Source organism: Artemia franciscana, chromosome 8, assembly GCF_032884065.1.
Source record: "Artemia franciscana chromosome 8, ASM3288406v1, whole genome shotgun sequence".
NCBI classification, from domain to species: domain Eukaryota; kingdom Metazoa; phylum Arthropoda; class Branchiopoda; order Anostraca; family Artemiidae; genus Artemia; species Artemia franciscana.
In genome coordinates, this window is record NC_088870.1 from 44512454 (window position 1) to 44537827 (window position 25374).

The 25374-nt window shown below is 35.4% G+C and overlaps 1 protein-coding gene across 5 annotated transcripts in view; it reads right to left on the reverse strand.

The window, feature by feature from the left end:
• The window catches only part of LOC136030473 (dopamine D2-like receptor), a 310646-nt gene that overhangs the window by 126461 nt on the left and 158811 nt on the right, over positions 1-25374 (reverse strand). For all 5 annotated transcript variants that reach the window (XM_065709482.1, XM_065709483.1, XM_065709481.1 and 2 more), the window contains one exon: positions 20997-21249. In XM_065709482.1, coding sequence (XP_065565554.1) covers positions 20997-21249 — 253 coding nt within the window. The remainder of the gene's footprint in view (positions 1-20996; positions 21250-25374) is intronic.

A 25374-nucleotide genomic window follows, 5' to 3' on the forward strand; every position in this document is an offset into this window, starting at 1 on the left:
ACATTCTCCAGAAGGGGAGGAGAATGCGCTAAAGGGAGCTACGTTGTTATTAATGTTTTAAGTGGAAATATTTCTTTTTCTTCTTATCATGTACAAACTTTCATTTCTTCTTGTTTCCCGAGGGGTGTGTGGTATTGGCCCCTGACGTCGTTTCAGTGTTCGTGGGATACATCCCTACAAAGAAAAGATTTTCGTAAGAAGTTTACCTTCAAAACCTTTGATATATTATTTTGACAATTGATTTTGATATTGATTGATTGATTCAATCAACCTATCCTGTAACTGATTTTTAATATTTTAGGTCTTTCTCTTCCCAAAAAACATTTTGGGGTTTAAACTTTCTTAGGAATCATTATTATTCTCGAAGCAGTGTACTAGGAATATTTAGTGGCATTTCGCAAAAAGGGTATTTTGCAAAAACTCCACATTCGTCCAAACGAGCTAAGCATATAGTTCGAAAGAGCTTAAAGAGATCGATCGATTGGTCTGTTCGAAATGTGCATATCTTAAATTCTGACCGACATATAAATTGTTCTAAAAGGGAGTAGAAAAGAGCGCAAGTTCCCTATCTTCTAGGTAAAGAAACATTCAGCAATTTGGAAAGTTCCAACGAATTCCGATCAGAAGGCTTACTAGAATCAGTCTTTAAAGTTTCAAGGTTCTTAAATTCTGATTTGTGAAGATCTTTTCATTTTGTGTCTCCTGTAAAATTAGGAAAAGTGGACTTGAGCCCTTTTTGTAAAACGCCACGGTATTAAGTGTGGATAAATAAACGGGGGTTTGAAGTAAAAAAAAACAAATTGAAGAGGGAACAAGGTCAATAAAAACCAAAACCCTGAAAAATCTGGGTTTTAATTGAAGTATATGCATTTAAATATACATTTTTTATGCTGATACTCAAAACGCGGAGTATTTCAATTTTAAAGTTACTCATCAAAAGCTATTCGGAAACATAAATTTAAATAATGTTAGAAATAGGAATAAAACTCCCCCAAAAGAGCGCTTAGTCTTGATGAGAATTAGGCAATGGAATTGAGAATGTATGAGAAAATTAAAGCCGCAATGGACAAAATATCGTTAGTTAAAAATCATTGAGTGGGATGGTCATACATGTCATTATCCATAGGTCGTAGTATTAGGTTATTAAAAGAGGCTTCAAGTGAATGGGCATTTAAGGATTTATATGCCCTTTCCATTAACAATGGGTCCACGTCACAGAAAAATAGCCTTATTGTAGCATTTAGGCTCGTAAAACAATAATTTTGGGCATGCAAAGGGTATTTGCTTAGGTTTCCGGGTTCAGATACTGGCAGGACATGCACCATTTTTCTATAGCACTCTATGGACTACAAACCATACTGTCCATAAAAATGATCCGTTGTAGCAGATCATTTATCCAACAAAACTAATGACTAAAGACCATGATTTATGCGATTACTCTCTATTAGGGAGCTAGCCAATGGATTTTCTTATAGGAAGGGAGCAAATACGCTAGATGAACTCTTTCGCAAAGCACTGCTCTGCCTAAAACTCAGTCTGACCTTTTTATTTGGGAAGCGCTGTTCAGTCAAAGCGCTGTTTGACTGAAAAAGTCAAGGCTGAGGAGGCGTAGCTCTGCTCATATCTAGGGTAGCTCTGGGTGTGGCATTAAAATGAAGAGAAAAATGAGGTTTCTTAAGCTAAGTTAAAGACCAATATTAAAAATAAAACCAACGGATATCATCCTGTATATAAGAGGAGATGCCCCCTTCTCAGCCCTCACTGTTTAAGCTGAATGTGGACTTTTTGTCCGCAATTATTTAAGAACATCATGCTTGAGAACAACAACTCATGGACAAGTGCACTCTCAAATGATTTGAGCATAGCACTACAAAACTTCAGAATAAAGATAGGTGATTCAGGAGGGAGCAGCCTCTTCATATTCGGAATAATTTTACTAAGTCTTACTGTGTAAAGATTATAGGGGGATGAATTAGGGGGAAGAAGACCCCTCATTAACATGTTTTCTATTCTTTTTAGGTTTTAATATCGCTCTTCATTTTATTTGGAAAAAAAATTATTTCCTTTATTGACTTATGCTTGTTCATAGTACCACATTCAGGATAATTAAAATATCCGTGAGGGGGGTGTTTCATCATTTCCCTCTCTTGTACGCGTTCCTTTATGCAAAAGATTAAATTTTGTATGACAATACTTTGAGAAATAAAATCTGATTTAGGTGACTTTCCTTTGTACAAAGAAGTATCGTTTCTACAATAAGAGGGGAGCTTTCGTCATCTCAAAATCCATACAGCCCCTAGTTCTACATAAATCCATACATATATTTTCTCCTGGGGAAAGTATGTCAGATGTTAAATAGGTATTCATCTGAACATTCATTAAAGTCAACTGAAAAAATCCATCATAGAAAGTCTGAAAATGTGGGCCTAGAACGCTTTCAGACCTTAGGCATGTCGCTCCCTCCTAGCAACGGTTCTTCAGATTCCATCTAATAACCGTGTGACACTCTATATCTGTAAGTGTTATTGGATAAGTGATTTATAAATAATGGTACATTTCTTATGGACTGAACGTAACTGTATAGCGTAACGCAAGCCGGTACTCTAAAACAAGGAGGTTATATATATACTTCCTTTCAGTTTGTCAATAGTTTTAGAATTGCTGCTCAATAATATTTCGGTAGAGTTTGGGCCAAAACTATGGTTGTCATACATTTTTCACTGAGGTTTTCATCAAACTACGCCCCTTTTGGGATGTTCAACAGATATCTCTAAAATAATGCAAATTTTCGGGAGCCAATACCTTTTGATCACTAAATTTGTGGTATTTAGATTTGCATTATTCAGTATAAACAGAAGGTTCAGTCTATACTTACTTACTTAGTTAAGTTTCGTCCCTTCTCGATGGATGTCTTGGGGTCACTAATTTTGACAGAGAATTAAATAGGGCTCGGTATAAAGATCTGTCTTTTGCTGTTCTGGAGAGTTTTACGATGTTATTGCGGTCGAAGTGACTAATCCACCGCTTCCGTGGTTTTCCTCGTGGCTGCTGTCAGTCAATCATTCCTTCTAGTGTGATATCTGGAAGACCGTCGGGGACCATTCTTCAGACTTGACCGAAGTTCAATCGTTTTCTCACCTATTAATTGATCACTTGGTCAGTGCATTTGGTATTTACAATGGGATGTACCCACCACATCTTGAACACGAGGAGGTTGCAGTCCTTTCTTTGTCCTCAGGGTGTAGATTTCACATCTTATAGAGCGATCCGCACAATCAGGCTGTTGAAGAAGTTGACTTTCAACTGATTGGAGAATGTACTCATTTCTAGATATTTGAGAGTCGATTGAAGCTAGAGCTTGCTAGAGCTAGGCGGCGTTCGAAATTTATAGCATAGCAGTTGTCAGCAGTCAGAATAATACCCAGGTAGAAAAAGGAGTTGACTGTTTCGACTATCAATGGCCGTCAATGACTATGGCGGCACTGTTTTCTAACTCGTTACGAGTCGTCACCGTAACTTTGGTTTTGTTGGCATTTATTTAAATAGTGAATGGTCTCATTACCTGGCTGAGATAGTCTACTTGTATTTGGAGCTTTGCTGCGGTTGGAGCCATCTGATTGATTCCGTCAGCATCTCCCAAGATTGTCCATGATAAAACCACCTATCTTTCCTTCGTATTCAGTCGGTATTATCAACGGAATGACATTTACAGAAAGAATGAACTGGTGTGGTGACAGAATACATCCTTGTAAGATGATAGAAGAGATCGAAAATTCGTATGAAGACCATCTGTTGCTAGAACTCAGCTTTTAAATTAGTCTTAAATTTATTCAATTATCGCAACTGTTTCATCTGAAACACCATAGTGCTTTAGAAACAGACAAAGGCCCGTCCTGGCCCTTCCTGGAGATCAGGTCTAAGGCCTGCCGAAAGCCAATAAAAATGGTATAGTTCTTTGCTGAAATCAATGAATGCTCCATCAGCTGTCTTGCAGTGAAAATCAAGTTGATGGCCCAGCACCCTGTTCTATCTTTACATGTGTTTAAATCAAAGCTTGGGTTTTTAAAATTGCAGTTCCTATTCACTAAGCGTCTTTTCAAACACCCTGCCCTTTTAACTACTTGATCTATGGTATCTTTACTGCAAGGAAACCCACATATCTTACCACCATCTCCCTTTTCTATATCTGAATTTAACATTTTCGTTAACAACTCATCTTGAATATCAATCGTAACTGAAAAATTCCATCCCTTCAAATATGTTCTTTTTTTGGGAGAGGGTGGAGAAGGGTTGCAAATATGAAATCAGTTTTGGCTTATCGTTTCAGTATTTTAAAGGTGCTTACCTAAAGATAGGGTACCTACCTAACTCTATCTATCTTTCTATGCAGGTAAACATACGATAGTGACGTTTTAAATTACAATAAAAATACTTGTTCGATAAAAAGAAATCTGTTACCCTACATTTCTCAAAATCTATTCGTAGAATAGAGGGAAACTATGAAGGAAATTACACCTCCCCTCCTTTTCTACTACCCTCCTGCTCTATTTACCAAAAGGCTCCCTGAAACTTAGAAAATTATGGCGTAAAATAAGTTTTTTTCCAGCTTCAGAACCTTCCCCCCTCTAATAATCACAAAATATATTCTCCCTCAATCGCTAATACGCTATTCAATTCTGTCATTAATATATTTGGAAAAGCCTCAAATCACTCAACTTATTTAAATTAAGCTTAAAATAATTTTTGCTATCACTGTTATTTTGCATATGCTACGTGTAACTTACAGAAGTTCCAAATCAATTAGTTATCTTAGTAATTTCACGCAATAGTGTTTTCACCTTGTTAGTGTAGAAATTGTCGCATTGTGTAACAGAATGACCGAAAACTTTACTTAGCTGTGGTAAAATCCCTTTGATACTTATATAGGGGACTATACCTTTCAATTGCTGTTAGAATTAACCTTTTCCTACTATTCTAGGACCATTTTTTTGATTGGATCACCCCTGGCAAAAAAAACAACACAAAAACGAACACATACATGACTCTGTGACCATCCGTCTCGAAGAAGATACAAAATTTTACTTTTTCTGAATAGGGGCTTGAAACCTTTGCAGAAGTGTTTATAATTTCATCTATGCCACTTTCATTTTTGGGGATGAATTTCCACTTTTTCTAAAGCTATGAAATTTTTGTTAGGTTCATATTTTTTGAAAAGTAACCTTAAACTTAATATATTTAACATATTTAGGATCGTGAATAGATATACATTTTTTATGGATATAATTTTTATCATTTTTTTTTAGCTTTGGCTACTATTAGCACCGACAGTTCGTTCTCAAAAAAATCTTTTTTGATTTGCATATCAAACAGCCTTCCTTAAGTTATGTTATCTCTTCGATGCAACCATTGTTCATTCATTACAACTTAACCCAGCCTTCATCTTCTAAGAAACTAGACATATTTATTTTGACCCTTATCTCTTTTTCAAAATAGAGAGAAAGTTAATTACGTACTTAACAAGGGTATCTTTGTGAAGAATAGGCTATTTAGCGAAATTTCTGCATGAAAAGATTTGGAAGCGAACCAGTTTATCTTTAAGGGAAACAGAATCACCAGTTACGAAAAAGTTAAGAACAAACTAAATAAGTTTAGCTTGGACGTACATGCGACAATGAAAGGAAGTCAACCATTTAAGTCAGTGTCGGTGAAAGAATACTGACTATAGAGCATCAAGGAGATTAAAACCATTTTTGGGCCTACGACCAAAAATAGGTCTATTTATTTTTAATTTTTTATATTTTTTAAAAATAGGTCCAAAAACATAGGTCTATTTATACCTGAAAACCGAAATTTTCTAAGAATTGTCTTATTGGTTTTCTACTATTTTCTAGGATTTCCTATAACAATTATTAAGATTTTTGTTGTGTAATTTCTCTCCTTTGCCACGTTTGAATCGTGAAAAGAAACAAGCAAAAATTTCTTGTTTACAAACACGCCAAACCCAATGGTTTTAACACTAAATTTATCTGCAGCTGATAGTCAAGCAATACATGAATTAATGGGTGGTACTTTATGTTCAGTCGGGCTATCGAACGAATATACGTTAATAGCACAGCTTAGATACCAATAAATTGGTATCTAAGCCATGGTTAATAGGAATATATAAAAATTAGACCATTTCAATTCAATTCAGTTTATTCAAAAAAAAACATAACACCAATAATAATAAAGATCCTGGAAGAAAACTTGTTGAGGACCATAACAACAAAAAATTGAAAATGAAGAAGAGAGAAAAAAAGAAAAGAGAAAACATGGGTAATTAAAGCAAATTGAATAAGAATTTAGAGAAATATAATATCAAAATTTTAGTGCATTGTTATACAGCGTGCGAAAACTTGTGGATAGCTCGACACAGGAGGGTATTATATTCCATTGAAGTATAGATTTATAAATGGGGGATCGCTGGGCAGAACTAGAGACACACTTGGGGACAATGAAGGAACGGTTGGATGAACGGAGACAGAGGCCTTCAGAATTATTACTATTAAAATAAGATAATAATTGGGGAGGAAGATATTTATTGTACGTGGAGTATGCAAGGGATATTTTTAATTTTTTGATGATTTGTTCAAAAGAGATAATACCAAAATCGGAGTACATGTTCTGGGTGGGATATAGTCGGGGCAGCCGAAAAACTGCTTTGACGGCACGGTTTTGGGAAGATTTTAATTTATTGGTAACTGAAGGATAAATGTTGCACAACCAGATCCGCAGTATGAGATATATGGGTAAATTAAAGAGTAATAAAGGGTGACAAGGATATCGGGAGGAAGAAAATAATTCACACGATTAATCATACTTACCTGTCGCAAGATTATGGCTCTGATGTAGGACACAAGTGTTGCAAATGATAGGGAGGAGTCTATGTGGACACCAAGAAACTAGGCAACTTTGACCTGTGGAAGGAGATTGGTAGAATATTTTAGGCCAAGTGCTTGCTGAGCTTCATTTTTTTTGTAAGGGGTTCGAAATAATACAACCTGACTTTTCTTGCTGTTAATGGTCATGCACTTAACGAGACACCACCCCTGTACTCTATTCAGAAGGGTTTGAGTAGAGGCGACGGCGGATGGTAAATTAATGCCGGTGATGAAAAAGTTGCTATCGTCAGCAAAAAGTACTGGGTGCACTGATGGACCCAGGTCAGTAACCAAATCATTAATATAAAGGAGAAAAAGTATTGGACCAAGAACAGAGCCCTGTGGGACGCCCCTCCGGACAGGTAGGGAATGTGAAGTCACCCCGCCCAGACTCACACTCTGTACTCTACCAGAGAGATAAGAGCCAAACCACGAGAAAGGAACTCCACAAATCCCTAATTTGTTGAGTTTACTTAATAGAACACTGTGGTCAACCATATCAAAGGCCTTAGCAAAATCCAGAAATAAGCCCAATACAGCATTTTTAAGGTCAAGTTGGGAACGTATAAACTGTGTGGCGTCTATTAGTGCATGAGCAGTTGAAAATTTGGAACGAAAGCCATATTGATGAGGAGAAATCAACGAATCTGAAGAATGAATCCCAAATAAAAAGGGAGAAAGACGTCGGAATATAATTCTCTCGAGCACTTTAGATATAACTGAGAGAAGCGAGATTGGACGATAATTACTTATCTCAGACGGATCGCCTTTCTTATGAATCAGGAAAACAATTGCTGATTTAAATATTTCTAGGAAGACTTCATTAGTCATAGACAGGTTTGCTATGTGCACAATGGGGGTCACAAACATAGGAAGATACAGTCCTAAGAAGCTTATTACTTACGCTAAAGAAGTCAGGTGTACTACTATTCGAGAGCCATTTGATAACTTGAAGCACCTCTTTACGATCAGTTTGAGAGAAAAACATGAATCCAGGATTCTTGCTAGGGTGTACTGACTGGGAGAAGGAACAGGAGTTAGCATTTGGAATATTAGTGAAATAATTATTAAAAACATCCGGTACTGAAATTGGGTCAATTAGTCTGCCACTGATGTCCTTAAGGTTAATAGGTACAGATCTTGAATTCCTTTTTTTTAAAGAATTTCATTTATTGTGGACCAAATTTTTTGCAAGTTCCCTTTGCAATGAGAGATTTTTGAATGATAATATTTTTCTTGCTTCCCGGACGAGTTTGGTATATAAGTTTTTGTATTTTTTATAATTAGTCAGGTCAATAACGTTACTGGTTTTGCAAGCTAACTTATATAGGTCATTTTTTCGGTGTGAAGAGATTATCAGGCTATTTGACATCCAGGGGCGTGTATGGGAAGTTTTTCGGTTTGATTTACGAACTGGAAAGTTGAACTGATAAGATCACTGAGTCCCTGTGTAAAACCGTTTGTGGCTGAATTAACATCCTGACAATCCAAAACCTTGGACCAGTCGAAGGATGTCAAACGATCCGTGAAACGGTTCATATTCACAGTATTATATATTCTATTATACTTAGGGGTATTAGTTCTAGAGGGTTGAGTAGCTGGTAGGGAGAGCTATATTTGAAAGTGATCTGACGGGTCAGAAAATATTATTTTGGAGGACAGGTGGTTTCCCAGGGAAGTAGATACAAAAATGTTATCAATTACAGTTGCTGTAGACATCACAGGATCAACTCTAGTAGGAAAAAGGATTGTGGGAAGAAGACCATTTGAGGTGAATGTTTCAAAGAAAGTATCATTATCATTGTTAACATTTATTAAATTACAATTGAAGTCCCCAAAAACTATTGCCTTCTTTTGTGGTAAATTAGTAAAACTAGAAAAAATCATCAAACAGATTACAAAAGAAAGGGGTCGAAAATGAGGGTGGTCTATACAATAATGAAAAAACAAAAGAATTCTCGTCAACACTTACGTCTACGATTATTGAATAAATGCATTTATTATTTATAGGTTGCGAGAATAAGGATTCACAGTCTCATGGCCAGGTGAATTTTAGACTTGACCGGATGTAAAGAGAAATGCCGCCAGAGGACTTGGTTAATTTTCTTTCAATATGAATAGCTTGAAAGTCAGGGAAAGAAAATTCATTATTATCATCAATTTCTGAAAGCCACATTTCCGTTATTCCAATTACGTCAAAAGGGCAGTAACCATTAATTAAAATTAAGTCTTTAAAATTAGCCCACTTATCCCGTATACTTCTGATGTTTAAGCAAATTACATTACGTTTGGTCTCTTCCATTAGCTTAGGTTTCACATTTTTCACAAAATCAAAAGTGTCGAGATATTTATAGTTAATTTGGTTTAAAGGGCTATCGGGGCTAGCTAAGGGGCTGGTTGGCAAATTATTTTGGTCATCATAATAGTTAAAAACAACATTATTGCACAGTGATAAATTCGTAAGAGACGCAAATCTTGTATAATACACATTTAAATATCCATTGTGGTCTGAGTTTCATCATCTCCTTGATTAGAATATTGGAAATCTTCTTCAGCCGACGAAATATCATTGGTGGTAATTTTGGACTGGGATGGAAAGTTTGCCGTTTTTTCTTAGATTTTTTGCCTTTGACTAGGGCAGTGGCACCGACTACCGTCTTGGGGGTTGTGGCATTGTCAGAGCCTGTATTAATTTGATTTGCAGTTGAGCCTACAGGCTTAACTAGCTTTGCTGTGGAATCTATGTCCTTTTTCATGGAGGATAATTGAGCTATAGAGCTATAGCTGTTTGTAAGATGTCATCACCTAGGAGTTTAGTGATAGCCTTCTTCTTGAGAATATTTTTGGTTTCCTCAGCTTCATTACTAACCTCAATTAAGTGACTGACTGTGAGAAAAGTTGCAAGTCTTTGCCATTCTTGGCTACTTTTAGATGAATCTTTTGGAGGGCAGGATGTTGAAGTAAACTTAGGTAAGGGATGGGGGGACTGACTAGAACCTTGAGTATGAACATTATTTGCCTCTTTTGGGAATGATACTGTCTTTGCATCTTCTACAGCAACTGTTGCTTGGCTTCTACTTGGCCGATGGGGTGTGGGTTGCCAAGGGATTCTTGCAGCTACAACTGAGTAGGGTAGGTTCATTTTATCAGAAGTTCTAAAGATTACAACTCGCTTTTGGTGAGCTGGGCAAGATTGTTTTTGGAGGGCTGTGTGTCCCTTACGGTTACAGTTTCTGCAGAAAGGGTGTGACTCAAGGCATTCGCGAATTGCGTGGCCTGTTTTCCCACACTTAAGGCAAGACGGATGGGATTGTTTGCAGTGTTTGCTGTGGCCGTGGGCCAGACAAGTAAAGCATTGTAGGGGCTTGGGCTTATAAATCTTGTAAAAAGGGGAAATACCGTACGAGAATATTTCTGTACTTAGCTCAACTTTGCAGGAAATGAGGATTGAACGGCTTGGGTGAAGAAAACCATCTTTGTTTAAAATTAGCCTTACGACAGTTGAAGGATTGATGAGACGGCCTGAAGAATCTATTAGTTCAGTTTGTATTTCCTCCACTTTTACACTGGTATCAACACCATACAGCACATACTTGTATAACTTTTCCACATCTTTTTGTAGCTAAAACTTTTGAGCCATCAAGAATTATTTCTTTCGATTTTGACAGGACATGGTCTGCTACCTGAGAAGATGTAAAGTAAATATCAATAGACTCGTCCTGCTTGAAAACAAGTTCAAAATTTACCTTGGTGATCAGAAAGATAGCTTTCCTAATTTCCATTATTCGATCTTTTGAAAAGGGTTGGCCATTGGTTTTCTTGATTGAGACAGTATAATAATTGGGGTAATCGTTAGCACTAGTTTCTGGGACACTTGAAGAGAGGGGTTGCACTATCACTGGCGAACGAGTTTCATCCTTTTTCCTCTTTTTGCCAGGCGTCTCACCTCTTTCATTAGAGTTAGTTTCGGCTAAGGCCTGAATTCCTGACAAGTGGCTAACTGTTTTGGATCGCTTAGTTGGGGGATTTCTAGGAAGAGTTTTAGAGGTAGGTTGGAATGGCGACTGGCTAAAGGTTTCAGTGGGAGTATCCTTCTCGGGTGGTAGCCTTAGGGTTATGTAACAGAATGTATTCCGTCATGTATTCCGACGAGACATTGCAGATTCACGAACTGCTAATCAGTCTTAGTTCAAGGTTACTTGACCAAAAGTAAATATGACAGTTTATAATCAGCGATAACACCAACACATTCAATTATATACTATGATAAATAATAACTCACTTTGTATGAAGTGAGCAATCCCTCACAATTAAATCCGCAAATTAATTGCGCAATCTAACACAGTACAGTACAAAAATAATCCGATTAGGTTCATAAACTAGTTCCTTTTAGTTCAAATACTAAACTCAAACTCAGCCTTTCATTCCAATTACATAAAAAAAAACAGTTTTTTTAACTGAAAGTAAGGAGCGAAATTAAAACTTAAAACGAACAGAAATTACTCCGCATATGAAATGGGTTGTCCCCTCCGCAATCCCCTGCTCTTTACGCTAAAGTTTTTAATTGTTTTAAAAGCAGAATTGTGGCAAAGAGTCGAACTTTAGCGTAAAGAGCGAGGGATTGCGGAGGGGACAACCCATTTCATATATGGAGTAATTTCTGTTCGTTTTAAGTTTTAATGTCGCTCCTTACTTTCAGTTAAAAAACTGTTTTTTTTATGTAATTTCTGAACGTTTTTGAATTAATGCATGTTTGATTTTGGCTCTCCACACATAAATTATTAAAATGAAATTTGCATACTAATTCCTTTTTTGGCTAAATGGCTTTCTCTTAGTTTTGATCAGACGATTTTGAGAAATAAGGGGTGGGGAAAGCCTAGTCTCCCTGCAATTTTTCGGTTACATAAAAAGCAACTATAAATTTTAATTTTTAACGAATGTTTTTATTAGTAAAAAATTTACGAATTAGCTTACGTAACAAACTTTTATATTCTTAAATTTTTATTATGTATATGAGGGGGTTTGTACCCTCGTTAATACCTCGCTCTTTACACTAAATCGTAAGTTTTGTCCCAATTCTTTTTGAATGACCCCTGAATCCGAAAGGCCGTAGAATAAATAGTTGAAATTACTAAAAATACTATAGTATAAAGAGTGAGGTATTTATCTCCTAGTAAATACCTCGCTCTTTATGCTAAAGTATTTTTAGAACCCCTCATATGCGTAATAACCTCTGTTTGTTTTAAGTTTCAATGCTACTCCTTACTTTCAATTGAAAAAACTTTTCCATGTTTATTTTTCATAGTTTTTTTTATAGTAATTTTAGAAAATCCTGCGCCCTTTTCATTGAATTTCTGTTCCCCCATGACATATGTCTCAAAGGAAAGATCCTCCCACATAGCTCCATCCCCTCAACCCCACCCCCAAAACCAAAAAATCCCCTTAAAAGGCTATACACTTCCCAATAACCATTATTATATGTTGAATTTGGAGAAAAAATGAGCGTGGGAGGGGGCCTAGGTGCCCCCCAATTTTTTTGGTCACTTAAAAAGCGCACTAGAACTTTTCATTTCCGTTAGAATGAGCCCTCTTGCGACATTCTAGGACCATTTGGTCGATACGATGACCCCTGGAAAAAAAACAAATAAACACGCACCCGTGATTTGTCTTCTGGCAAGAAATACGCAATTTCACATTTTTGTAGATAGGAGCTTGAAACTTGTACAATAGGGTTTTCTGATACGCTGAATCTGATAGTGTGATTTTCTTTAAGATTCTATGACTTTTAGGGGTTGTTTTCCCCTTTTTTTTTAAATAAGGCAAATTTTCTCAGGCTCGTAACTTTTGATGGGTAAGACTAAACTTGATTAAACTTATATATTTACAATCAGCATTAAAATGCGATTCTTTTGATGTAGCTATTGATATCAAAAACCCATTTTTTAGAGTTTTGGTTGCTATTGAGCCGGGTCGCTCCTTACTACAGTTCGTTACCACGAACTGTTTGATAAAGGAATATTTTTAATAAAGAAAAAAGGTTTCAATGGGTGGTACAACTGCTATATTCAGTCGGGCTATTGAATGAATATAGGTTAAAAGGAATATGTAAAAATTAGGCAATAAGGGAATATTCTTAATCAAGAAAGAAACGTTTCTATTGATGTGTCAATAGTCAACTAAAAGGCTAAATGTAACAGAACAGGTTGGAAAACTAATTTGTCTCTCTAAAAAGATACTTTTGTAGGTGAGTCAAATAAATTTTAACTTGAAAGTTTTATATATTGAATTAATTTTAATAATATCCTTATAAATACATTTATAACTTAGCTTATATTTATAGCTTAGATTTATAACAGTGTTTTTCTTTTTGATACAGCAATCAGGAACATTAGAATTTCCAGAGCTTCATGATGATAGTACATAAGAACTAGTTTTTTTAACTGAAAGTAAGGAGTGACATTAGAACTTAAAACGAACAGAAATTACTCCGTATATGAAATGGGTTGTCCCCTCCGCAATCCCTCGCTCTTTACGCTAAAGTTTGACTCTTTGCCACAGTTCAACTTTTTAAAACAATTAAAAACTTTAGAGTAAAGAGCAAGGGATTGCAGAGGGGACAACCCATTTCATATACGGAGTAATTTCTGTTCGTTTTAAGTTTTAATGTCGCTCTTTACTTTCAGTTAAAAAAACTAGTTTTTTTATGTAATTTTTGAACGTTTTTGAAATAATACATGTTTGATTTTGGCTCTTCGCACATAAATTATTAAAATGAAATTTGCATATTAATTCCTTTTTTGGCTAAATGAATTTCTCTTAGTTTTGGTCAGACGATTTTGAGAAATAAGGGGTGGGGAAGGAGGCCTAGTTGCCCTGCAATTTTTCGGTTACATAAAAAGGCAACTATAAATTTTAATTTTTAACGAATTTTTTATTAGTAAAAAATATACATAACTTAAGAATTAACTTACGTAACAAACTTTTATATTCTTAAATTTTTATTATGTACATGAGGGGGTTTGTACCATCGTTAATACCTCGCTCTTTACACTAAATCGTAAGTTTTGTCCCAATTCTTTAAAAATGACCCCTGAATCAGAAAGGCCGTAGAATAAATAGTTGAAATTACTAAAAATACTTTAGCATAAAGAGCGGGGTATTTATCTCCTCCTAAATGCCTCTCTCTTTATGCTAAAGCATTTTTAGAACCCCTCATATGCGTAATAATCTCTGTTCGTTTTAAGTTTCAATGCTACTCCTTACTTTCAATTGAAAAAACTTTTCCATGTTTATTTTTTCATTGTTTTTTTATAGTAATTTTAGAAAATCCTGCGCCCTTTTCATTGAATTTCTGTTCCCCCAATGACATATTTCTCCAAGGAAAGATCCTCCCACATAGCCTCCTCCCCTCAACCCCGCCCCCAAAACCAAAAAAAAAACCCTGAAAATGTCTGTACACTTCCCAATAACCATTATTATATGTAAACACTGGTCGAAGTTTGTAACTTGCGGCCCCTCCACCAGGGACTGTGGGGGAGTAAGTCATTCCCAAAGACATAGTTATTATGGTTTTTGACTATGCGGAACAAAATGGCTACCACAAAATGTTGATCCGTTGACTTTGGAGAAAAAATGAGCGTGGGAGGGGCCTAGGTGCCCTCCAATTTTTTGGTCACTTAAAAAGGGCACAAGAACTTTTCATTTCAGTTGGAATGAGCCCTCTTAAGACATTCTAAGACCACTTGGTCGATACGATGACCCTGGAGAAAAAACAACAAATAAACACGCACCCGTGATTTGTCTTCTGGCAAAAAATACGAAATTCCACATTTTTGCAGATAGGAGCTTGAAATTTTTGCTATAGGGTTTTCTGATACGCTGAATGCGATGGTTTGATTTTCGTTAAGATTCTATGATTTTTAGGGGTATTTCCCCCTATTTTCCAAAATAAGGCAAATTTTCTCAGGCTCGTAACTTTTGATGACAAAGACTAAATTTGATGAAACTTATATATTTAAAATCGGCATGAAAATCCGATTTTTTTTATGTATATTTTAGCATCAAAATTCCGTTTTATAGAGTTTCGTTTACTATTGAGCCGGGTCACTCCTTACTACAGTTCGTTACCACGAACTGTTTGATTATTTTTATTTTATTTTTTGTTGACTTTTCACAACATTTTTTATTTTAAAACTTGCCGCCGGCTAAGCATAAAATTATCTAACTGCATATATGGAGTTTTTCATCAAAGTTGATCTCCTGGGTTTTCCTACTCTTTTATGAAGTATACGGCTACGTAAGTTTCCACTAAACCATGTTTTTGAATTATAATCTCCCTTGGGACTTACACGATTAGATAGCGGGGTAAATCAAACAAACTATGTGTTGGCAAGTTATTAAAATTCCGTATCTGTAATACCCCTGTAATACATCTAGAACAACTTAGGGTGTGAAATTTAAATTTTCAGGGATAGCTGAGGGAGAGTAAAGTAAAAAGCTTAAGTTGAGTCCAGTAAAAACTGAAGATACCTTATTTGCTAAAAAGTTGTATTGGTTTGAAAGACTGTAAAACAATAAACTTTATCATAACAGAAAGATTAAAGGAAGAAGCTCATTTAATTCAACCGTTATGACGTAACTAAATATATATATATATATATATATATATATATATATATATATATATATATATATATATATATATATATATATATATATATATATATATATATATATATATATATATATATATATATATATATATATATATATATATATTTCTGAAGCCTGACACCCTATTGTAAACTATAAAGATTCTGAAGAGAAAAACAAGAAAAAGTATGTCTATTTACCTTAAATGTAAATTATCCCTTTTTATCCTTAGACCTTGCAACAGCCAAATGGCTAAACATGAAGTCAAGTAAGTAAGCTATATCTATGAAAAGCAATGTTATCATTCTATCACGAACTTGACAGAAAATTGAAAGCTATAAAGAGCTTGAAGAAAAAAATAAGAAAACTATTTTTATTTACGGCCAAAAAAATCAGAATTTCACGCTACTTTTGGTTCAAATTTGAGACAAATGGTACAATTTTAATACCTGCCATGCGCGTGCATGTGCGTTGGCAGTGCGCACTAGTACTGGCCCAAAATAGCAATGCTGGAGGTTTACGTTTCAGAATGGCCGTAATAGGTCTGGACTATGCTCACTACACTGAGTATCTAGTCCAAGTTAGACTAAATCAATCTGACACAACCATTGACTGCTGAATTTTTGGAAGAAATGGTTTTTATACTTTAGACCTATTACCACAGACTGACTTGACCTCAAATTAGGTTTGAAGAAAAGGGAATACCTGAGCTGTTTGACTTATTTAGGTGGAACTATAAGCAATTGTTAATCTAGAAAAATTCAAAATTATCAAGAATTCAATTTTTAATGTAAAATACCTCCAAATGCAGCTATGAAATTTTTGCGTAGTAGTGGGCGGAAATTTCAAAAAAATAAAACGGGAAAATTTAGCAAAAAAATTTAGCTAAATGCACATGGCACAATACAGCTTAAAGTACCAAGGACACTAAAAGTAAAATCTGATTATTTAACATGTGGAAGGAAACAAAATTGCTTGGAGCTTCCACCCTTCCCAAACAAAAAATAGGAGATTTCCTTAGCCCACCCTCTCCCACTTCATTTCCCCAACTATGTGAAAGCTCCAAATTCATTTCAAGCCACTTCCAAGATATTGCAGACAAATCTGTAAATTCGGATGCAGCTACTTTGGCTACTGTACGTGAATTATTCAGGCACACGTGTCATTTCCATAGTATACCCTTGGGTTTTCCGAAAATCTTGCCCTAATCAACGATAGTTAGAAGCTCTGTGCTGATTGGACAGCCAAGATTAAATTTGTAAATATTTTATATTTAAATTTATCTCCCAATAAAGAGGGATTTAACTAATTTAGGATATTCGTTCCTGTGACTATGGGGGTGATATCAACCCTGAATGTAAACTTATTTGTACCTCTGAGACTACTGACCAAAATTACTATCTCAAAATTTTGAACTGATACTACTGGGATATGGCGGGAAGCAGGCATGAGGAAAGGGTACGAGAAGGAGCCAGATTTGCTCTCCGATCACTTTCAGCCCTTAAAAGGGTGATAAAGCCTACCATGTCCAACCGAATGACCTCCCTTTAAATTTTCTGCGATTGAAATTTCCATACAAAGTGAGTGGCGATAAAAGTTTCTCGGCCCGTTTCAGGCCATTTGTCGAGTGCTGCTCTTGGAGAGCTAATATTTTTTCCCTTCTTAATTGGGGTTCCCTAGGCTAAAGGACTTAATGACATAGGTTTTGAGCCCAAGATCCCTAAAATTTTGATCCAATGGACACTAAAAATCAAGCAAGGTTCTGGCCTTTTCTGCTATAAGACCTATTTTAAACAATTGAAAATTGAACAAATTACAGCCCTAGCCCGAGCCCTATGGGGTTATGTCATTCCTGGAAGCATATTTATTAGCCTTTTTGACAATTTGGAATAAAATTTGGATTATATCTTTAGATGAGCTCTGAAGGGATAAGGCAGCAAAACGGCACAGGAGAAAGGCTGATGGCCTCCAATGACTTTTGAATTTTAAAAAAGGCATTAGAACTCTCATGAATCAATTGAATAAACCCCTTTCAAGTTCCTGTGATCATCCCTTCCATACGAAGAGGCTGGGAAAAAACCATAAACCAATAAACTATAAATAGAAGGCACGTGGTTTTTCACTGAGGGAGTGCTACAAGGTTGTCTTTAATGCATGCGTATTAATTCCTTTTTCCCTAAAACGCTTAAGGAATATGTTAACGATAAGAATAACTATATTTAATGACGCTGCTTGATAGAAAGGAGATATCTGCCTCTAAGGTTTGGCCAATTCCAGTAAGGAGAAGTTAGAAGCTTTTCTATACTAAAGTTTGGAGGGGTATCTTTCTCTAATTTTGAGTTTTGCTTGGCTATACCTACCTTGACCTATCTCCTCTCTACGATATTATGTCAGTTTGGGCCCCGTAGTCACAAAATTACTATACTGTAATAGTCCCTGCAGATGATAGTAACATGAGGATTTTTTTTTTGTGCGCGTACCTTTTGCAGTACCTTACCGTCTGGTATCTTACATTGCTACTATAGGCACAATCAATTTGTAATTATGCTACCAATCTTTACACATTTTCCCAACCTTTATGCTCACGTGAATGTAAACTAAAAGTATGATTTTATCGCAGCTCTAGTTCCCTTGATTGTGATTATGTCTAGCTAACCTTTAGTGATGGATCAGCCACTTTCTAATTTATAGAAATTTCTCGAAATTGTGCCCCTCCCTTCAAACTAAATCCTACGAATGTGTCTGCCAGTGACTTCTAACTCTCGCGAAAAGTTTTGAAAAGATAGCTTAGCCTAAAAAAACTGAAATCCCAAGTCATCAGAAATTATACAAATCTTAGAGCCATAAAATTCCCCTTGCTAGTCTAATCAGAAAAGAAGTAGGTGAAACGATATATCTTCTCAGAGGTCTCCCCCTTCTCCAAGTGATAAATGTATAAAATTGCCAGAAATGAAAATTTTCTTTTTTGATACGTAATGCCATGAAATGTATCTATGCTGCCAACGGAATTAGTGCTTTTATATAACTGTATTTAATTTTTATATTTATATATTTATTAGCCAAATAAATCTCATTCCACATTCTTTTAGCCTAAATTGTATTGACATGGTAACACCTGACCCACTTCCCATGCTTCATAGAGGACCCTTCCCCCTTTCTCTCACTGTTTAAAAAATTGTTAAAAATGAAAAATTTTCTTTGTACCCTTCTTCACCTTACATAAATGCAAAAAGCTAAAACCCCATCTTTGCGAACATATTCATTTTCTTATTGTACCAGAACTAGTAAGCAGTAGCCTATGCCTGATTTTAGGGTAACTTTTGATTCGTAGTAAGCTACGAATGTATTGAGTGCCGAAATTCACAAGATACTTCTAACTTTTTAGATCCTGAATAGTACTGCCTAACCCATTTTAGTGAGAACCATTCGAACGTTATTGATGAAAAGACAAATTTCCATCTACTAAATGGAGTATGTAATTCCCCACCAGCTTTAGGGAATAACATATCTTGTAAATTCCTAGGGTAAGGAATATTTCTCACGTTACAGATTATATAATGAAGCAAAAGCATTGCAATATATGAATGTAGAAAATTTATTCAGCAAAGATTAACTGAAATGTGAGAAATTGCTGTTGATAGGTTTCTCCAAAGAGAGAAACAAAACCACATCCTCATATTTTTTTTCCATATTTATTTCATAGTTATTTCAAATACTTATTTTATAATTTATAAATTTGACTTCAAACTTCTGCAGAAACTGTCCTTTATTTCTTTCTACCGTTTTGCGTTTCCCCATTAATGAAGAAAAACTTATATTCAAGCAAAATCAGCTGCTATAATTTCCATGATAAGCTTCTTTTCTTTTTAATTGTGTTAAGAAATCTTTTCGTTCATCTTACTGCATACTACTTAAGTGTCTTAATACCTAGCTGATTACTATGCTGAAAACAATCATGTGACCTTATACCATCGTTTTCCGGTATTTACATGAGAGTATATGTTTGTTTTTCCTCTTTCAGGCTTTTCATATGCTGGGCTCTTTGGCTCGTAAAATTTCTGTCAACCAGGAATCTATTTTAGTGTTTTTAGTTTCCTGGTAACCAAATAATTTCAGAATTAAACCAGATTTTCTTTTGACACGTCCATTATTATCAAAATTCTCTTTTTTAAGGCTTTTGGCAACTATTAACCCGAGTCACTTCATACTTACATTTTGAACTGTTACCATTAACTTTTTGATCCTACATCATATACTCTACATGAATTTTGGAAAATAAGTAGAATTTCTATAATTCCTATTTCTTTATTCTTCGTACTTGTTTTGATTTATTTATTTGCTGAATTTAACATTTCGGGAAAGTTTTCCAAGGGGTTATTGTCGGGGTGAATTTCGATAAGAATTTTCTGCGTGTGATAGTTTTCCAAGGGGAATGAATGTTTTTCTTCGGGGGAGGGGGGTGGGGTAGCCGGATGCCTATCAAATCATTCGTAACCTAATTAAGGTAAACATTCCCAAAACTATTTTTGTACACGTCCAGTGATTCAAGGATTCTTGGTGGAGGACCGATATACATATAAAGAAATGTTATAAAATGTTTAAAATGGTACATTTGGTCAAATGCCTGGGATTTTGATCAAATCCTGGTGGATGAAAATCGTTTTTGCAAGTTATGAAGGTAGGCAACTGACACTTTCATGAATGGATCTACTGCCCAAATAGGGCCGAACTTAGCTCTTAAACCTTATCCTGAACAAACTTACCCCTTAATATGTGCTTTTTAATGCCGATTTTAGGTAAATAAAATTAACAGCTTTAAAATCCACCGTCAAAAATAATGTTTTGGTTTTGAATCATCACATTTATTTATTTTTTCACCCACTGCAATTTGATCAAATGATCAAATGACATCAAATGCCAATTTGATCAAATGACATGTTTTATTGTTTTACGCTGACTTAGAGGCCATCCAGCGCTCCAACTTGACTTGAAAAAAAACAACTGTTTATTAAATTCAGAAAATTTAACAGTGCATAGAATATGATGAAAGTAGACATTTTCAATTCGCGTAATGGAGAAGTAGGGTCGTATCGAAAATTTTCATCCGGAGAGAGGGAGGGTAAAAAATATTTTTTCAGGGTGTGGGAGGCGTAAAAAATATTTTTCCACGGTGTGGGAGGCGTAAAAAATATTTTTTCCGAGAGGAGCTTTACAAAAAAACTTTAAACGCCTCAAAAATATGTTTGTATTCATTTTAGTTTTGAAGATTCGAACAAAAATTTCGGGAAGGGGGTGGTCAAAGCCCCTATCTCCCCCTGAATATAGCCTTGTGGAGAAGGAACGAAAAACAGTTTTTTTAGCCCCCATCAGATTTTAAGTTTGGCATATTAATGTTGACGGCAGAAATATGAAAGTATTATTTACCTTAAAAATCCTATGATACAGGAAAACCATTATGATGCAAGGAATATAGAATGAAGAAAGAGACGAATAAATAATGAAATCTGCATTGTAGAAGGTACATAATGTGTGTTTTCTGTCATCCGTTTCATTCAGGCCGAGCGTGATGGGCATTCCAATCGCAATAGAAATGATCCATACAAGAACGATTGTTAGGTAGACACGACGGTTATCCCTGTGTCGTGCATAGCTTAGGGGTCTTGTAATGGCGATGTATCTGAAAAATAAAATGGATATTATCATTTAACACTTTTGTTTAGTGTTGATTTTCCACTTAGATTACTTAATCTCAATGTTGCGATGTCTAATTCTCTGCTAGCCACATATTATGTTGAAGTTATGGTCATCACCTGGCACCGTTATTGGATGAAATGTCAAGGTGGTTATAACCTAGCAGAAGTTAAACCCGGAGATGAAAAACCCTCCAATGATTCGAGGGGTAGGTATTCAATCTCTGATATGGAAAACTCGGTTTTCTCCCTATAAAGAATATCAAACATTGGGGTTTATTTACCTTTACAATAAACTACCTGCAATCTCATGGTGTTTATTTTCTTTTCTTTTTTTTTGGAAAAAGTGTACGATTTAACTATGAATATATATATATATATATATATATATATATATATATATATATATATATATATATATATATATATATATATATATATATATATATGGGACAACGGAACGAAATTTGTTCTGTTCCGATTGCTTATTCATCCCCGCTACTTTACTATTTTTTTCAATTTTTTTTATCCAAAGGGTTTCTGAGAAAACACAGATTTTGGAAGAAAGGTCAAAAGGTCCGTCTTATCTGAAGGGACTGGCAGGACGGACCACCAGAGGGGGCAAGACGGACCATGATTTTCATAATCATCTTCGACTATATATTTCGTATAGACATATCAAGTAAATATTTATCACTCAAGTAACAATGTCTCAGTCAAGTAAAATGTCAGTATTAGGTCTTTATAACACACTGAAATCAGAAAAATTAACTTCAAATGTGAGGAGTGACGCCTGCTTTGCTATTCTTCCAGCGGGATAGGCTTTGGCAGTTTCATCAGAGCATCCTCAAGACTGACCCTTCCCTTTTCAGTCGTTTCTTGAAATTTATAAGAGGGAAAAATCCTCTTCCAAAAGAGCACTTCAATCTCATGTTCAATCACGTTTTTCACCAAGACCTTTGCAACAAAATATGACGCTATCCTCTTTCCAACTACTTTGACAAGAACAAAATCGCCTTCTTCAATTCCTTCCGGTCTTTAAAAAAAAGCTTCACCATCCTCCTCAGTATCTCCGATGTGAAGACTCTCGTCGCTGCTTGTATCACTAAGCTCAAAGTCTTCCTCCTCTTCCAAGTCAGCCGTGATGTTTCTTTTCGCTGTTCCCTTCTGTCCAGCTCGGCTTTTCTTCTTTGATTTCTGGGCTTCTTTTATTTGACTTTCTGCTTCAAGGCGCTCTTTTTCTAGCGTGTCAGTGAGAATTTTAAGGGAGAGCTTTTGTCGTCCTGAGCTTTCTCTGACCCTGGTCCGGCTTTCGGGAACGGTCTGACGAATTCTGGCGTGACAGCCTGTGAGGCCATGTCGGCTTTTAATGGATGGTCGGTCAACAGGTTGGAGGGATCTCCTTCAGTTTCATCTGAACAAGTAGGAGGAAGGACTTCCTAGGAGGGATGTATAAAGGCGGAGAATATGTGCTTTTGGGCAAGGAAATTTAGCAAATAGCTTAAGAAGAGACAGACATGTACTAGCCTGTTTAACAATAGAGCAAATGTGGGCATCCCATTTCAAATCGCTAGTCAGTGTAACCCCTAATAGTTTAGTTTTTGTTATAATTAATTCATTAGGTATTGGGGCTATAAGTGATGGCTTTGATTTAAGAAAACTAAAGGTCATAATACGAGATTTATGGGAGCTCACTTTCGTTTTTTACTGGGCTGCATGACTTGCAACGTCTTCGAGAATTTCCATTGCACAGCTTTTAATATTTCTTATGCACTTTTCGAGCAATGACATGTCATCCAAAAACTTGATAGGTACATATTTGATATGTCAGCTAGGTCCTCAAGTCAACTTTGAGTCAAGTTGTCTGTTCCTTTAAGACTCGTCAGTTTAGCTTCGAGAATTATGCAGCCAAGACGGACCCTAGTCCGTCCCAGGTCCGTCATACCAACAACCATGTGGTCCGTCTTATCTGCAACAAGCATGATCTCGAAAAACTGTCAGACAACTCGTTAGCTGGCACAGAATGGCATTACAGTCAGGTCTAAAGAAAGTATTGAGTCGGAAGTCTTTGGTAGCGAAACCTCTAAAACATTTACAAACCTCTGAATCGTAAAACGTAAAGGTTCGTCTTAACTGCAGGTCCGTTATGGCTGTATCTAAATTTTATCAACTAAATTTTCTCCTTAATAGCTGCTCTGTAAGTATTTCCCACCGATAGCAATCTTCGAAGCTTCAAACGAATCAACTTAATTAAATCAATCTTAAAAATATTTGTCACTATCCGCCATTATATTGTATATACTGCTTGTGACTTCGAGTACACAAATAAGCCATGGCGCGGCATTACAGCCTCTAACGCTAGAAAGCTCAATATACAGCGTTTTAAATAATTTTCTGTCGATTTGCTTTACGCAATATTATTTCCATCTTCTTCGAACTAAAATGGTTTTATGCCACTGACTGGCAGAAAACGACGCTTTGCTGTGGCAAAATCTCTTTGCTACTAGAAAGAGGGCACTAGAACTTTAAACTTACGTTTGAGTTAACCCTTTCCAAGTACTGTAAAATATTTAGCTTGATGTTATTAACCCAGAGGGAACAAAACCCCAACAAACAAATAAACACACAGTCGTGATTTTTCTTCTGGGAAGAAATGAAACAGTTTCGTAGATAGGAGCTTGTAAACTATACAGGAGAGCTGTATTTTTTGGAGAGCTGTATTTTTCCCTTTTTGGAAGGGTTCTCCTTCTTTTTGAAAATTTAGCAAATTTTCTCAGGCTCGTCACTTTTGATGGGTAACTTCAAACATAGGGAATACTTATACTTGGAATCGTAATAAAAAGCTAGGTCTTTTGATGCATCAGTTTTTCCTTTTTTATTATATTAATTGTTTATTTTTTTACTTTATCACTTATAGAATATTATGTTATAATTGATACTACATTTTATATTTTTAATTATATTTATATTCATATACGTATATATGACTTCGAAAAAATCGAATTTCATATACGAAAAAATTTATGTTCGTTTTAAGTTTCAATGTCGCTCCTTACTATCAGTTAAAAAACTTGTTTTTTTATTTAATTTTTAAAATTAACGCATACACTCAAAACATTGATTATTAAGATCACAAGATTTTTAGTGAAATAATAATTCACTTCGGGGGGCATACATCCCTCAAGTTTAACATAATGTGGAATGAAATCTTGAACTCTTTTCTTAGTCCCCTCACTCCGTGACAGTCCCAGTTCTATTAAATCCCAGCGAGTAATTCATCCCAGTTTAGTTTCGAGTGTCAAAACTTTTCTCCCATTACATTCTCGCTTAAGATTAGTTTCCAGCGAATGACCTATTTATCTTCAAGAGGTCAATTAAAGGCCAGAGATCTAGGTAATCTAGATTAAAGAATGCATAAGTCATGCTATAGCCTCTGAGGAGCTTATAGACTACTGTTTTCCTGGAAAGATCGATATTTTCTTTTTGAAGATTAGGTATCAGCTAGAAAAGGTTCTATTTCTGATAATATACTTATAATTGCATTAATTATTATAATTAACAATTATAAATATATATTAATACTCAGCAGGAAAGTCTACTGGCTGGCTCTTACCAAATCTTGCCAGAATTCACGAGCGAATGATTTGAACTTTTTGCTTCTTAGTTGAAATTTCGAGATTTTTTTTAACACATAAAAAAAAGCCATTGGCGTGTAACTTAGCGGAACACAAATAGTATTTAGACACAAATATTTCAGAAAATGAAATAACTACGTAACTACGTAAAAACATTAAGACAACTAACAACTTAGAAAATTAAATTATATTTTAATTACTGGACTCTAAATTATCTGTCGCATAACAGATTGAACTAGTGGAGAAAAAGCATTAAATAATGTAAGGGACTAAACTAGCGAATAAAAATTACACAGATTCAACAAAATAATCTTTCAGGATCTTTTGAAGGCGTCGAGTGAGTAGCAATCCTCATTACTGACAGCAAGATTTCACTGTGGCATATTTTCAAATAAAAAAGGAGTACCGTATTTTAGAAGCAGATTAAAATAAAAAAAAAATAATAATAAATAATAAAAAATAATTCCTCTCACACTG